Source organism: Bombina bombina, chromosome 11 (assembly GCF_027579735.1).
Source record: "Bombina bombina isolate aBomBom1 chromosome 11, aBomBom1.pri, whole genome shotgun sequence".
NCBI lineage: Eukaryota > Metazoa > Chordata > Amphibia > Anura > Bombinatoridae > Bombina > Bombina bombina.
The window spans coordinates 82,052,462-82,068,850 of NC_069509.1; the positions used below are offsets into that span (position 1 = coordinate 82,052,462).

The 16,389-nt window shown below is 38.2% G+C and overlaps 2 protein-coding genes across 5 annotated transcripts in view; one reads left to right on the forward strand and one right to left on the reverse strand.

Moving 5' to 3' along the window:
* TOM1L2 (target of myb1 like 2 membrane trafficking protein) overlaps positions 1–2,817 on the reverse strand; it is a 367,857-nt gene extending 365,040 nt beyond the window's left edge. For all 4 annotated transcript variants that reach the window (XM_053694561.1, XM_053694560.1, XM_053694559.1 and 1 more), the window contains exon 1: positions 2,699–2,817. In XM_053694561.1, the coding sequence (XP_053550536.1) occupies positions 2,699–2,750 (52 nt within the window). In that variant the 5' untranslated portion in view covers positions 2,751–2,817. The remainder of the gene's footprint in view (positions 1–2,698) is intronic.
* A 2,750-nt stretch (positions 2,818–5,567) lies between these two features.
* DRC3 (dynein regulatory complex subunit 3) overlaps positions 5,568–16,389 on the forward strand; it is a 127,516-nt gene continuing 116,694 nt past the window's right edge. The window contains exon 1 of the mRNA XM_053694988.1: positions 5,568–5,852. Coding sequence (XP_053550963.1) covers positions 5,693–5,852 — 160 coding nt within the window. The 5' untranslated portion in view covers positions 5,568–5,692. The remainder of the gene's footprint in view (positions 5,853–16,389) is intronic.

The following is a 16,389-nucleotide window of genomic DNA, read 5'->3' on the forward strand; positions in this document are numbered from 1 at the left end:
GTCAGGGTGCTATCAAGGAGTATATAGCAGCAATCAATTCAAAGCACTCACTGGTCTTCTGACATCAAAAGTGAAGAATTTTATTAAGTGACGTTTCGGGACCTTTAGCGTCCCTTCTTCTGACAAACACAAGGTGCAAATGAACAAACTTATAAAGGCCTACCAATCCCTCCCCCAAACCAACTCCAATCACAGGAGGACGTGTGCAAAACTAAAAGACTAAACCATTCTAAATGCTTAGAGATGTTAGAAAGTTTGAGCAAGTTTGTGTTTATCATTTTTGTGAAAGAACATCTCTCACATTGATAACAATCAGTGCACAAATTGTGACAGGTATACAGGTGACAGGAGATTTACAGATGACAATTACTGCATAAAGGTGACACCATTGTATAATATACCTACTGTATGTTTATAGAGTTGCAGAATATGATTGTCCTCTACAAATAAATTATATTGTTAGAATTAAAGGATATAAGTGTGACAGTGCACAGAGGGAACATACAGATAATGAAGCATGCATGTGATAGGCTATCACAGGTAATAGCGCATACATGAGACTGGGATATAGGAATGGCAGTTTGTGCATATATGTGATGGGGATATATAGGTGATAGGGCATACAGGAGTTTGGATATAAGATTGCAGTCATTGCATATAGGTGATAGGGATATACAGGCTATAGAAATTTTACAAAAAGCAGTGTATACAGGTGACAAAAAAAACAGATAACAGTGCATTTACAGATGACTGGGATATAAGGATGACAGTCAGTGCAAATAGGTGATGGGGATAGACAGGTGAAAGGCATTTGCAGGTGACTGGGATATAAAGATGAAAGTCAAGGCATATAGGTGATAGGCATATGGTTGTCAGTGCATTTACAGATGATTGGGATATATAGTTGACAGTCTGCACATAGGTGATGGTGATAGACAGGTAATAGCTAATTTGTAAGCAACAATGTAAATAGGTGACTGGGATATAAATATGACAGTCAGTGCATATAGTTGTCAGTGTATATACAGGTGACTGGGATATAAATATGACAGTCAGTGCATATAGTTGTCAGTGTATATACAGGTGACTGGGATATAAATATGACAGTCAGTGCATATAGTTGGCAGTGTATATACAGGTGACTGGGATATAAATATGACAGTCAGTGCATATAGTTGGCAGTGTATATACAGGTGACTGGGATATAAATATGACAGTCAGTGCATATAGTTGGCAGTGTATATACAGGTGACTGGGATATAAATATGACAGTCAGTGCATATAGTTGGCAGTGTATATACAGGTGACTGGGATATAAATATGACAGTCAGTGCATATAGTTGGCAGTGTATTTGCATGTGACTGGGATATAAAGATGACAGTCAGTGCATATAGTTGACAGTGTATATACAGGTGACTGGGATATAAAGATGACAGTCAGTGCATATAGTTGGCAGAGTATTTACAGATGACTGGGATATAAATATGACAGTCAGTTCATATAGTTGGCAGTGTATATACAGGTGACTGGGATATAAAGATGACAGTCAGTGCATATAGTTGGCAGAGTATTTACAGGTGACTGGGATATAAAGATGACAGTCAGTGCATATAGTTGGCAGTGTATTTGCATGTGACTGGGATATAAAGATGACAGTCAGTTCATATAGTTGGCAGTGTATATACAGGTGACTGGGATATATAGTTGACAGTCAGTGCATATAGTTGGCAGTGTATTTGCATGTGACTGGGATATAAAGATGACAGTCAGTGCATATAGTTGACAGTGTATATACAGGTGACAGGGATATAAAGACGACAGTCAGTGCATATAGTTGGCAGTGTATATACAGGTGACTGGGATATAAAGATGACAGTCAGAGCATATAGTTGACAGTGTATATACAGGTGACTGGGATATAAAGATGACAGTCAGAGCATATAGTTGACAGTGTATATACAGGTGACTGGGATATAAAGACGACAGTCAGTGCATATAGCTGACAATGTATATACAGGTGACTGAGATATAAAGATGACAGTCAGAGCATATAGTTGACAGTGTATATACAGGTGACTGGGATATAAAGATGACAGTCAGTGCATATAGTTGACAGTGTATATACAGGTGACTGGGATATAAAGATGACAGTCAGAGCATATAGTTGACAGTGTATATACAGGTGACTGGGATATAAAGATGACAGTCAGAGCATATAGTTGACAGTGTATATACAGGTGACTGGGATATAAAGTTGACAGTCAGAGCATATAGTTGACAGTGTATATACAGGTGACTGGGATATAAAGTTGACAGTCAGTGTATATAGTTGGTAGTGCATTTACAGGTGAGTGAGATATAAATATGACAGTCAGTGCATATAGTTGGCAGTGCATTTACAGGTGACTGGGATATAAATATGACAGTCAGTGCATATAGTTGACAGTGTATATACAGGTGACTGGGATATAAAGATGACATTTAGTGTATATAGGTGATGGAGATATAGTTGTCAGTGTATGTACACGTGACTGCAATATTTACAGTAGACAGTCAGTGCATATAGGTGATGGGATAGACAAGTGATAGGACATTTACAGGTGACAGATTACACAGCAGAGGTGACACACTGAACTATCTGGATAAAGGGATAACCAGGATGCTAACATCAGTATACCCTCTGTCCCAGCCGCTTACCGATGCACTGGCCAACAGGGGTGGTGTACGGGTTCCCCAGCAGAAACTCCATCTTGATGACAACAAACAACCGGCCTCTGTAATCCTCTGTCACAGTCTAAAGTAAAACCCGCCCAATTCAATGCTTATTGGATAGTTCTGCATTTACTAAATTGTTATTGGGATTCACTCACGTCTATCTCGCGCATCGCCCAAACACCCCGCCCACCAAAGACGTAAATACATCTCTAATTGGATAAATCAATTGGTTGTCAATGTCACGAAGATATTGCGCTCTAATCACAGAAGCGCAATCCCTTCTCCAAGCGCGGGCCAATGGGAGCTTTAGGATTCGCGTGACCTAAACAATGTTGTCATTGCGTTAGTAGCTTTTACAGCCCTTCCCACCCTTTATGTCATTTTATAGTTATACCCATTGGCTGAGAGGATTTTGAATTCTAAATCTTTATGTGTTTGTTTTCACATAACAAACACAGTTTTACTATTGGTCGCAGCCCTTCAACGTCACGTGCCTTGTTGCCTTTAGCAACCAGCAGACGCATACACCATTACAGGTGAGATATTTAGCTTATACATTTATTCTGATCAACTTTTAACTATATTATTATGCTTATTCTTAAAGACATTATATATACTTGTTACAGTCACTAGAACGTCTTGTTTCATTAATACATCAGCCTTTGCAAACGATAATGGAACTGTTTAAAATTAGGACTTGTTATTGCAAAACTTAATTAAAAAACACACCTAAAGAAAAAAAAAAAAAAAAAAAAAAAAAAAAAACACACCTAAAGAGAGCAATAACTTTCAAAATGGTGTATTAGTTATACAATAATGTAGAAAATGTTAATTATTTTAGAAATTTAAATAATTTGCTTGGTCATGCAAAATTATTTTTAAAAATTATATAAAAAAATAGGAAGCTGTGTAGAATTTTGAGAACAATATTTAACGTGTATATTCTTAACTAGAAATCTGGGGCAATAAAGGGCCAGATTACAAATGGAGCAGTATTTAACGCCCCTGTTCGTGCGCTGACTCGACTAAAAGTAATCGTGTAGGGTAACGCTCGTGTTACAAGTTGAAAGTAAAACGTTTTCACTTGCCCGCTAACCTAATGTGCACAAAAAGCCAAAGTTGGAATAGCGCAACCGCGTTAACGTATTCTCCCTTAGAAGTCATCAAAACGCGATCGCAAATTCTCAAGTGTACTGCTAACCCGACATAAAAATATGAATATTTCACATTCCAATGTTTTTCACATAGAAGAATATGTTCTATTTTTCATAATAAACATATTTCTACATATATCTGATGTTATTTTGGTACAATATATATCTATACCTATATATATATATAGATGATATATATATATATATATATATATATATATATATATATATATATATATATATATATATATATATATATAATAGCAAAAAGCAAAAACTTGCACTCACTGGAACTTTTCAAAAATCAGATTTACTGTGACACTTATCACAGTAAATCTGATTTTTGAAAAGTTCCAGTTAGTGCTTTTGCTATTATGTATATCACTAGCACCCTGGCAGATGAAAGAAGGTGAGAGTGCACATCCCGGCTATATATATATATATATATATATATATATATATATATATATATATATATACCTATTTAATCATGACTATTTCTTTAACTTCAATTGCGCACAAGCGATCACGTTTACTTTCAACTTGTAATATGAGTGCTACATCTCACGTGCACAAATAGCCGCATATAGGCTGTACAGACAACTAATAATATACAACTTAACCGTATAACTGATTTTAAATGCGTCACATATTGAAATGTATCAAGATCACTTGTGGGGTTTTACCTTGACACAGACAGGTGATCTTACTTGCTAACATACTAATCTTTCAGAACAAATTGGTGTACTGTACCTTTAATTTCCCAGTTCACCCTTAAAGGGACAGTCAACACTAAAATTGCTATTGTTTAAAAAGATAGATAACGCCTTTACTACCAATTCCCCAGCTTTGCACAACCAATATGGTTATAGTAATTTACTTTATAACATTTAAACCTCTACATTTCTGCCTGTTTCTAAGCCACTACAGACAGCCTCTTATCACATTCTTTTTTTATTTGCTTTTCACAAAAGGAGACTGCTAGTTCATGTGGGCCATATAGATAATATTGTGTTCCTGCCTGTGGAGTTATTTAAGTCAGCACAACACAGCACTAATTGGCTAAAATGCAATTAAAAAGATAATAAATAAAAAGTCATGTGATCATGGGGCTGTCAAAATAGGCTTAGATACAAGGTAATCACAGAGGTAAAACGTATATTAATATGACCGTGTTGGTTATGCAACTAGGAAATGGGTAATAAATGGATTATCTATGTTTTAAAACAATAACAATTCTATTGTAGACTGTCCCTTTAATATAGGACATTTAGCACTCCAATGTACAATATGAATTAAAGGGACATTCCAGCCAAAATTGGAATACACATGGAAACATTTCAGATTTGATAATAAGCATTTTTGTAATATACATGTATTAGCAAAAATGCTTCTAATAAAAGCTATAGCTGTTTTAAAAGTGTATTTAAGTATGCACCGTGCACCAGCATTTTAAACACAGCACTTGCCCAGAGAGCCTAAGGTGCTTGTTCCATCTTGTTATAACTCAATTTGTTAATTGCTGACATGATACAAGCCCCACTGGCGCTCTGAGCAGCTGCATCACTTTAAATGCTGGTGCACTGCGAATATCTAGTTATGCTTCACGTGCATAGAAAAATATTAACACTAAAATAGTTATAACTTTTAATAGAAGCATTTTTTGCAAACACATGTATATTGGAAATATGTTTCTATTCAAAGATGTCATTCATCTATGTGCATTTACATTTTCACCGGAATGTCCCATTAAAGCTCTGAGAAATGTTAAGCAGTTACACTCAGCTAAAGACTCCACTCTTCTTTAAAAGGCTTCTTGAAAATGAGTTGGGTGTATGAGGCAAGTGAACCTAGTGTGATTGACAATGACATGCTCAAAAGTGCTGTGGAGGAACAGGGTCCGGAAGAAGAAGCAGGACGTATTGCCAAGATGGAGGGTATTGACTTTAAGGATGTTGTCAGCTTGCGCCTTGATTTCAAAAGTAAGATTTTATCTTTATTCCATGTTTTTTAAATGAGTTCTAGTTAGTTTTTTTAATAAGTCTCATGTCATTTAAAAGTGATACTAAAGTAAAAGTACGTGCTTTATATAAAAAAAACTGGAATGTTGAAATGTACGATCCCTGTTGAATATGAATTTGGATTGTAAGATTCCATCATTTAAAAGGACATTCTAGTCACTATGTAATTTTAAAGATTCTTTTTTTAATCCTAAGTGTGTACTTTCCTGTTATTATTATTATTATCGGTTATTTGTAGAGCGCCAACAGATTCCGCAGCGCTATTAACAAAGACGGAGTACAACAAAACAGTTATAGGGATCAAATGGGTAGAGGGCCCTGCCAAGAGTTGCACTGTTGTAGTCAGCTTTTGAGAAGGTGATCAACAAACAGCTTTATGCTAAGGGGGTTCAGGGGATAGCAATGGAGGAGAGGAACTGGTATAAAGAAAGGTTAGCGTAGGTTGTATGCATCCCTGAACAGTAAAGTCTTTAGGGAGCACTGTAATGAAAATCATGTGCTTCCTTCTGTTTGAAAATGCTAAAACACCAATCTCTAGAGCACTGGTTTTTAAACCTGCCCTCAGACCTCCCTAACAGGCCACATTTTGAGGATATCTTAACTAAAGCACAGGTGAAATGATCAGCTGATTTAAAGGGACAGTCAACACCCAAAATACAATTACTGTATTCAATTACTTGCCACACGATTAGTGTATCCATCCTTTTTCTCAATTTGTAGTCCACACGGAATCGTTTAAAAAAAAAAAAAAAAGTAAATTATAGCCATTTTGAAAAACATGGCTCCATAACTCCTCCTCCCATCGTCTTCTTCCCCAGAGCTTGTTTCAAATTCTCTCATGCCCGCCAAAGTTGCGCATGCACATTGTCTTTTTTTTTCTTTCTTTCAATACAGGAAATGATGGGGGTTGTGGGGAAATTTTACATAGTTCTGTGAATAGAAAGGCTGCGAGCGACGATATGGACAAACTGCGCATGCGCTATTGGCCGTGAACTTGCATGAGTCGTCGTGGCCGACACTCATAAGATTTGCGGCTGAAATCAGTATCCAAGTGACGTAGCTATAGGAGGAGTTTGGGATCTATGTTTTTCTCAAGACGGCAGTTTGCTTTTAAAACAAAATTGTGATTCCGTGTGGACTACAAAATGAGAATAAGGATGGATGCACTAATTGTGTGACAAGTAATTGAATACAGTAAATGTATTTTAGTTGTTGACTGTCCCTTTAATAAACATTGTTATTTTACCTGCTTTCATCCAACGTAATCCTGAAAACCTGGCCTGTTGGGGAGGCCTGAGGACAGGTTTGAAAATCAGTGCTCAAGAGCAGTGTTTCTCAACCGAGGTCCTTAAGTACCCCCAACAGGCCAGGTTTTTATTATAGCTGAACCAGTGCACAGGTGAAATAATCAGCTGATTAGTAACCATGGTTACTAACCTGCTCTCACCCAGCAGCTGATTATTTCACCTGTGCTCTTGTTCAGCTATAATGAAAACCTGGCCTGTTGGGGGTATTTGAGGACCGCGGTTGAGAAACATTCCTGTAGACTAGAGAAACAATGATAGACTAGAGCATTCCCAAATATTATATTCATTTTGGCTCTGGTTTGGTGGTGAGCATGCCTGCAGAAAATTCAAAACTAATGTGGGACGCAGGGGTCAGCAACCTTGGCTCTCCAGATGTTTTAGAACTACATTTTCCACGATGCTTAGACAGCTTAAAGACAATTAAGCATCATGGGAAATGTAGTTCTAAAACAACTGGAGAGCCAAGGTTGCTTACCCCTGTGTGGGAGTAATGCATGGAAGTGTGCATTTGTAGGGAAGTTAAAAGTGCTGGGGGTGCTTTCTGCACTTTCGGAAGATGTGAGGATGCACTTGTAGAATATGTAGGTATGTTTTTATGTTTAAAAAATACTGACCTTTAAATTGCTGCTTTAGAGAACATTGAAGTCAATAGTATATTAGAGCTATACATTCTCGTGTACTCACATAGGTACTTATTGATAGGTATACTCTGAGTATAGTACACAACGGAGCGCACTAACCAATCAGATGCTGTGTTGGTGCAGAAATCTGACTTTTTAATGCTGCTTAGTGGTAGTTATGTGTCCATATGTAACTATCTGTCTTGGGTGGTGCTTGCTCTTAAAAAATGGGACAATAGGGATATAAAGGTCAAAATTGAAATGTGCATAGGTACATTTCAATTTTTTAATAGAAGCATTTTTGCAATATACTTACATTAGCAAAAAAGCTTCTAGTAAATGTTATTACTGTTTTAGTTCAGTGGCATACGCACATATGCTGTGAGGACTCGTGCTCTATTATTCAAACACCATGCCTGTTCAGAGAGTCAGCAGTGGCTTGTATTACAGGCACAATACACACCACCAACAGCTATCTGATCTTGATTATTCGTTCATAGGCTCTCATAGCATATGCGCGTATGTCATTGAAAAACAGTTCTATGCACTCATGTGCATTTAAATGTTGACCTTATTATCCCTTTAAAACGACATTTATTTTGTGGCAATACTCATTTTCTTTAGACCAACTATAGAAATTATATATATATACACACACAGTATCCCACAAAAGTGAGTACACCCCTCACATTTTTGTAAATATTTTATTATATCTTTTCATGTGACAACACTGAAGAAATTACACTTTGCTACAATGTAAAGTAGTGAGTGTACAGCCTGTATAACAGTGTAAATTTGCTGTCCCCTCTAAATAACTCAACACACAGCCATTAATGTATAAAGCATTGGCAACAAAAGTGAGTACATCCCTAAGTAGAAATGTCCAAATTGGGCCCAATTAGCCATTTTCCCTCCCCGGTGTCATGCAACTCGTTAGTGTTACAAGGTCTCAGGTGTGTATGGGGAGCAGCTGTGTTAAATTTGGTGTTATCGCTCTCACACTCTCTCATACTGGTCACTGGAAATTCAACATGGCACCTCATGGCAAAGAACTCTCTGAGGATCTGAAAAAAAGAATTGTTGCTCTTCATAAAGATGGCCTAGGCTATAAGAAGATTGCCAAGACCCTGAAACTGAGCTGCAGCACGGTGGGCAAAACCATACAGCGGTTTCACAGAATAGGTTCCACTCAGAACAGGCCTCGCCATGGTCGACCAAAGACATTGAGTGCATGTGCTCAGCGTCATATCCAGAGGTTGTCTTTGGGAAATAGACGTATAAGTGCTGCCAGCATTGCTGCATAGGTTGAAGGGGTCGGGGGTCAGCCTGTCAGTGCTCAGACCATACGCCGCACACTGCATCAAATTGGTCTGCATGGCTGTCATCCCAGAAGGAAGCTCTTCTAAAGATGATGCACAAGAAAGCCCGCAAACAGTTTGCTGAAGACAAGCAGACTAAGGACATGGATTACTGGAACCATGTCCTGTCGTCCGATGAGACCAAGTTAAACTTATTTGGTTCAGATGGTGTCAAGCGTGTGTCGCGGCAACCAGGTGAGGAGTACAAAAACAAGTGTGTCTTGTCTACAGTCAAGCATGGTGGTGGGATTGTCATGGTCTGGGCCTGCATGAGTGCTGCCGGCACTGGGGAGCTACAGTTCATTGAGGGAACCATGAATGCCAACATGTACTGTGACATACTGAAGCAGAGCATGATCCCCTCCCTTTGGAGACTGGGCCGCAGGGCAGTATTCCAACATGATAACGACCCCAAACACACCTCCAAGACGACCACTGCCTTGCTAAAGAAGCTGAGGGTAAAGGTGATGGACTGACCAAGCATGTCTCCAGACCTAAACCTCATTGAGCATCTGTGATGTCGTCATGGAGGAGTGGAAGAGGACTCCAGTGGCAACCTGTGAAGCTCTGATGAACTCCATGCCCAAAAGGCTTAAGGCAGTGCTAGAAAATAATGGTGGCCACACAAAATATTGACACTTTGGGCCCAATTTGGACATTTTCACTTAGGGGTGTACTCACTTTTGTTGCCAAAGGTTTAGACATTAATGGCTGTGTGTTGAGTTATCTTAAGGGGACAGCAAATGTACACTGTTATACAGGCTGTACACTCACTACTTTACATTGTAGCAAAGTGTCATTTCTTCAGTGTTGTCACAGGAAAAGATATAATAAAATATTTACAAAAATCTGAGTGGTGTACTCACTTTTGTGGGATACTGTGTGTGTGTGTATACATATGTGTGTGTGTGTATATATATATATATATATATATATATATATATATATATATATATATATATATATATATATATATATATATACACACAGTATCTCACAAAAGTGAGTACACCCTCACATTTTTGTAAATATTTTATTATATATTTTCATGTGACAACACTGAAGAAATTACACTTTGCTACAATGTAAAGTAGTGAGTGTACAGCCTGTATAACAGTGTAAATTTGCTATCCCCTCAAGGTAACTCAACACACAGGCATTAATGTCTAAACCTTTGGCAACAAAAGTGAGTACACCTCTAAGTGGAAATGTCCAAATTGGGCCCAAAGTGTCAATATTTTGTGTGGCCACCATTATTTTCCAGCACTGCCTTAACCCTCTTGGGCATGGAGTTCACCAGAGCTTCACAGTTTGCCACTGGAGTCCTCTTCCACTCCTCCATGACAACATCACGGAGATGGTGGATGTTAGAGAACTTGCGCTCCCCCACCTTCCGTTTGAGGATACCCCACAGATGCTCAATAGGGTTTAGGTCTGGAGACATGCTTGGCCAGTCCATCACCTTTACCCTCAGCTTCTTTAGCAAGGCAGTGGTCGTCTTGGAGGTGTGTTTGGGGTCGTTATCATGTTGGAATACTGCCCTGTGGCCCAGTCTCCGAAGGGAGGGGATTATGTTCTGCTTCAGTATGTCACAGTACATGTTGGCATTCATGGTTCCCTCAATGAACTGTAACTCCCCAGTGCCGGCAGCACTCATGCAGGCCCAGACCATGACACTCCCACCACCATGCTTGACTGTAGGCAAGACACACTTGTCTTTGTACTCCTTACCTGGTTGCCGCCACACACGCTTGACACCATCTGAACCAAATACGTTTATCTTGGTCTCATCAGACCACAGGACATGGTTCCAGTAATCCATGTCCTTAGTCTGCTTGTCTTCAGCAAACTGTTTGCTGGCTTTCTTGTGCATCATCTTTAGAAGAGGTTTCCTTCTGGGACGACAGCCATGTAGACCAATTTGATGCAGTTTGCGGTGTATGGTCTGAGCACTGACAGCCTGACCCCCTACCCCTTCAACCTCTGCAGCAATGCTGGCAGCACTCATACGTATATTTCCCATAGACAACCTCTGGATATGACACTGAGCATGTGCACTCAACTTCTTTTGTCGACCATGGCGAGGGCTGTTCTGAGTGGAACCTGTCCTGTGAAACCACTGTATGGTCTTGCCCACGTGTTGCAGCTCAGTTACCAGGTCTTGGCAATCTTCTTATAGCCTAGGCCATCTTTATGTAGAGCAACAATTCTTTTTTTCAGATCCTCAGAGAGTTCTTTGCCATGAGGTGCCATGTTGAACTTCCAGTGACAAGTATGAGGGAGTGTGAGAGTGATAACACCAAATGTAACACACCTGCTCCCCATTCACACCTAAGACCTTGTAACACTAACGAGTCACATGATACCGGGGAGGGAAAATGGCTAATTGGGCCCAATTTGGACATTTCCACTTAGGGGTGTACTCACTTTTGTTGCCAACGGTCTAGACAATAATGGCTGTGTGTTGAGTTATTTTGAGGGGACAGCAAATTTACATTGTTATACAGACTGTTCACTTACTACTTTACATTGTAGCAAAGTGTCATTTCTTCAGAAAAGATATAATAAAATATTTACAAAAATGTGAGGGGTGTACTCACTTTTGTGAGATACTGTGTGTGTGTGTATATATATATATATATATATATATATATATATATATATATATATAAAGAACCAATATGCCTATTAAATACACAGAGAGTGTTCATACATAATATCACTTATGAACAGACCAATCAAGAGCATAACCAGTATAAATAACCAGAATCGGTATACTTTAGCCAAAGGTAACAAAGATCCATTTCTTGCACAAACATAGCATTATAGGTCTAGTCAAAATTAAACTTTTATGATTCAGATAGAGCATGTAATTTTAAGCAACTTTCTAATTTACTCCTATTATCAATTTTTCTTTGTTCTCTTTGTATCTTTATTTAAAAAGCAGGAATGTAAAGCTTAGGAGCTGGCCGATTTATATCCTTTGTATCATTCGTTGAAGACCATACCTAGTTAGGATCAGGAGCATGCCGTCTGGATCACTATATGGCAATAGCTTTTAACAATGTTATACATTGGGCAAACACTGCTACCATCTAGTGCTAAGAAATAAAAAAACATTGTTAAAAGCATTCTTGCAAAACTGCTGCCAAATAGCCTACCTACTTGCTGTTCAAAACCACTCAAAGAAGAAAGGAGTTGCAGGCGGCACCATCAGGAATGCTGTAAAATTCAAAAGTTTTTTGCAAGTTGCAGTAAAAAGTAATATCCATGGCACACACAAAGACCAATCAACCTCAGCACACAGGAGCTGCCTCCAACGCGTTTCATGCTATTACAAGCACTTGATCAGGGAAGAACAGCTGTGTTCCCTGTCAGTATTTATACCTAGTAGATTAACCCTTAACTAGCCGCAATATTTTTAATTTAAAGCGGTTACAGGTACACCCACTTTGAGTTTTCTAAACCAAAATCTACAGACTTCTAAATTATAAAAAATAAGTAAACTTATATATAGGCAACATTGTTCACATAATCTTATTACAAGAAAGAAACTATGTACATTAAATTGTGTTAGGGACTGATCGAACAGATACAGATTTGTACTTGCTTTTCAACAAAAGATACCAAGAGAACAAAGTATATTTAATAATAGAAGTACTTTTTTTTTTTTAATTGAACACTTTATCTGTTTAATAAAAATATGGGTTTCATATCCCTTTAAAAAGATATGTATTAAAGCTTATACAGACATATCCTAAATCAATAGAAGCTTCTATTGAGAAGGTTTTTGGTTTAATTACCATTATAGTCAATGGGGCCGAATTATCAAAGTGCGAGCGGACATCGATAAATGCCAACAGCATACGATGCTGGCATTTATCATCGCACAAGCAGGGGGTGTCAATCAACCCGATCGTATTCGATCGGGCTGATTGCTGTCAACTGCTTCAGAGGTGGCGGACAAGTTAAAGAGCAGCGGTCTTAAAGGGACACTGAACCCAAATGTTTTCTTTCGTGGTTCAGATAGAGCATGCATTTTTTTTTTTTAACAGTTCTTTATTAACCAACAAGAAAAGTAATATTGTACAATAGTCTAATCTTGACTTATTTCGAGAGAGAGGAGAAAAAAAAATAAAAGCAAATGAAAAAACAAAGTCAACCTCATCTAAAAAAAACCCAGAGACAGAACAAAAGAAAAAATCAAGTTAACTTAGATGACCTCTGGCCCTCCCTCTATTTCGGCGAGAATTTGCTTTTCATCAAGAGGAGAAAAAAGAAGGAAAGGTAAACTTTATTCGCTTATATCACCTTATGTTGGGATTGTCTAATTTTATGTAAAACGCCAAAACACCAAAAATCAGAACAAAACAAAAACAAAAAAAAACAACAAAAAAAAACAAAACAAAAAGACAAACAAACAAACAAACACAAACAAACAACAACAAAAAAAAAAAAAAAAAAAAAAAAAAAAAGGGAAAAGGAGGTGACCATCTCTCATTCATCTCCCCCAGCTACCAGATGCCTAGTAAGGTTAGTTCAGAGTTTTGAAATGGGAAAATCATATATTATTTTTCATTTTCAGAGAGTGATTTAATATATACTGCCCATTTGTTGAAAAAAATCCTTATGTCCTCTTCATTATCTATGTCTGTATCTTTTTGCTCTAATAAGCATTGTTTTTTTAGACAGTTTTGGATTTCGGATACGCTGGGCACTGAGCGCATTTTCCATTTTTTACATATTAAGTATCTAGTAGCTAATATCGAGACAGAGACCAGGTTATCATTGGGGTGGCGTTCAGTTAAGTTATCCTTAAATAATATAATTTGATATAGAGTAAAAGTTACGGGGGGAATTTTCAACACCTTATTCAGCCAATATTCTAACTTGCACCAAGTATTTCTTACTTTTGGGCAAAACCAAAACATGTGTTCTAAATTGGCTGCTGGGAGTGAGCACTTGGGGCATTTATCAAAGCCTGAGTTATGAACCCTGCGACCCGTTTCCGGAGTGAAATATGCCCTATGAAGAATTTTGATATGTGCTTCCCGCCAGGTAGCTGAAAGAGTTGTTTTTTTCACTTTGCTTATAGAATGTTGCACTGTTTTTGGGTCTACCCTATTATGTTCTGACAATGAAGTCCATGTTAGAGCAAGTCTTGCTAAATTCTGGTTACCCCTGCTAATACCCAAAAGATGATAACATACAGAGATAGATATCCGATCCACAGTCATGAGTGTAAGCCAGTTTTCAAGTTTACCTAATTTCCAAGACCATCCTACCTCTCTAGTTGTTTCCAAGAAGAAATGCCTTATCTGCAAGTAAGCGAAGAAGTCTTTGTTGAGTAAGTTATATTCCCCTTTTAATTTTTCAAATGTTTTAATGGTTTTTCCATCCCCATCTATCAATAAAATCAGTTTATTTAGTCCGTTATTGTGCCATCTGTTGAAAACCTCAGATTGTAGACCAGGTTGAAACTTTGGGTTCCCTATCAAGGTGAGATATTTTGAAATTTTAGGATTAAGAGATAGAAGCTTTGATATTTTCCACCAAGCCTTGATAGGGTTGGATATAGATTTAAGTCTTTTAATTTCTAAAGGTAGCTCTTTAGGAGAGGAGTGTAGAAGTGCTAGGGGGAGGTAAGGATCGCAGACATTACTTTCAAGATGGTTATTTAAAATATAATCCTTAGATAAGATCCAGCTACTCGCTATTCGTGCCAAGGAGCTGAGGTTGTATGCTCTAATATCTGGCAGTGCCATACCTCCAGAATCGCATGGGAGAGAGAGTTTTTTAAGGGAAATTTGTGCTTTTTTCCCTTGCCAAAGAAATTGGCTAATTAAGCTATTGATTAATCTTACATCCTTTTCGTAAAGAATTACTGGGACATTCAGAAGTATGTATAGCAGTTTCGGGAGAAGAACCATCTTAAATACTGCCACTCGACCCGAAACCGAGAGAGGGAGTGTGTGCCAGATCCTCAGCTTCTCTTTAATTTGCCTAATAATAGGGGGTATGTTAAGTTCATATAGTTTATCGGCATTCGCCGGAACATTTATTCCCAAGTATTTAAATGAGTCTGTTATTCTCTTGAAAGGGTTTTCTATACAAGAGTCTTTATCCCTACGGATCCAGAGAATTTCTGACTTAGATGTGTTTATTTTGTATCCTGAGAAGGTACCAAAATGGTCTATTATCTGCATAAGTTTTGGAATGTTAATTTTAGTGTTAGATATGTACAATAATACATCGTCTGCATATAGACCAATTTTCATTTCATGGTTTGAGATCTTAATTCCTTCCAGGTTTTGTCTTACCATGATTGCCAAAGGCTCAATGGCCACATTGAACAGGAGAGGGGAGAGAGGACACCCCTGGCGAGTTCCTCTTTCCAGGGTTATTGATGGGGATGCCATGCCATTAATGATTAGGCGTGTAGCTGAGCCTTTATAAAGATTCTCAACAAATTCAGGGAATTTGCCCTTAATTCCAAATTTTGTCAGGGATGTGTTAAGATGCTTGAAAGTAACAGAGTCAAACGCTTTTTCTGCGTCAATGGACAGAATAGCCATGTCCGGTGCTCCGGCCATTTCCTCTCTCCCCCCTCCTGTCTGCCGGGCCTTTTCCAGATATTCCAGTGTAAGTAATAGTTCCCTTATTTTTGCTGAGGAGTTCCGTCCATTCATGAAGCCCGCTTGGTCCGGATGGATTACCTGTGGTAGTATTTGCTGTAGTCGAGCTGCTAAAATGGAGGTGAGAATCTTATAATCTGAATTGAGTAAGGCTATTGGCCTATAAGATTCTTTGAGCCTTGGGTCCTTCCCTTCCTTGAGGATCAGAGTTGTATGTGATGCCGAGAATGAGGGAGGAACTGGTTTACCATTCATGTAGAAATCATTATATAAATTTATTAAGTATGGAGAAATTTCTAGAGGAAGTATTTTGTAAAATTCACTAGGCAAGCCATCCGGACCTGCTGCCTTATTAGTGGGAAGACCAGAGATTGCCTCAGTTAGTTCTTGCACTGATATAGGGGAGTTAAGGCTGCTGATGTCTTCATCCGTTAATGAAGGGCTTTTGATCATATTCCAGAACTCCATAGCCTTGTCATAATCATAGCCTTTACAGGAATATAGATCCTGATAATATTTCACCAATGTGGATGTGATTTTATCCGGGTTTAGGATTTGCTCACCCTTCTCTAGAAGTT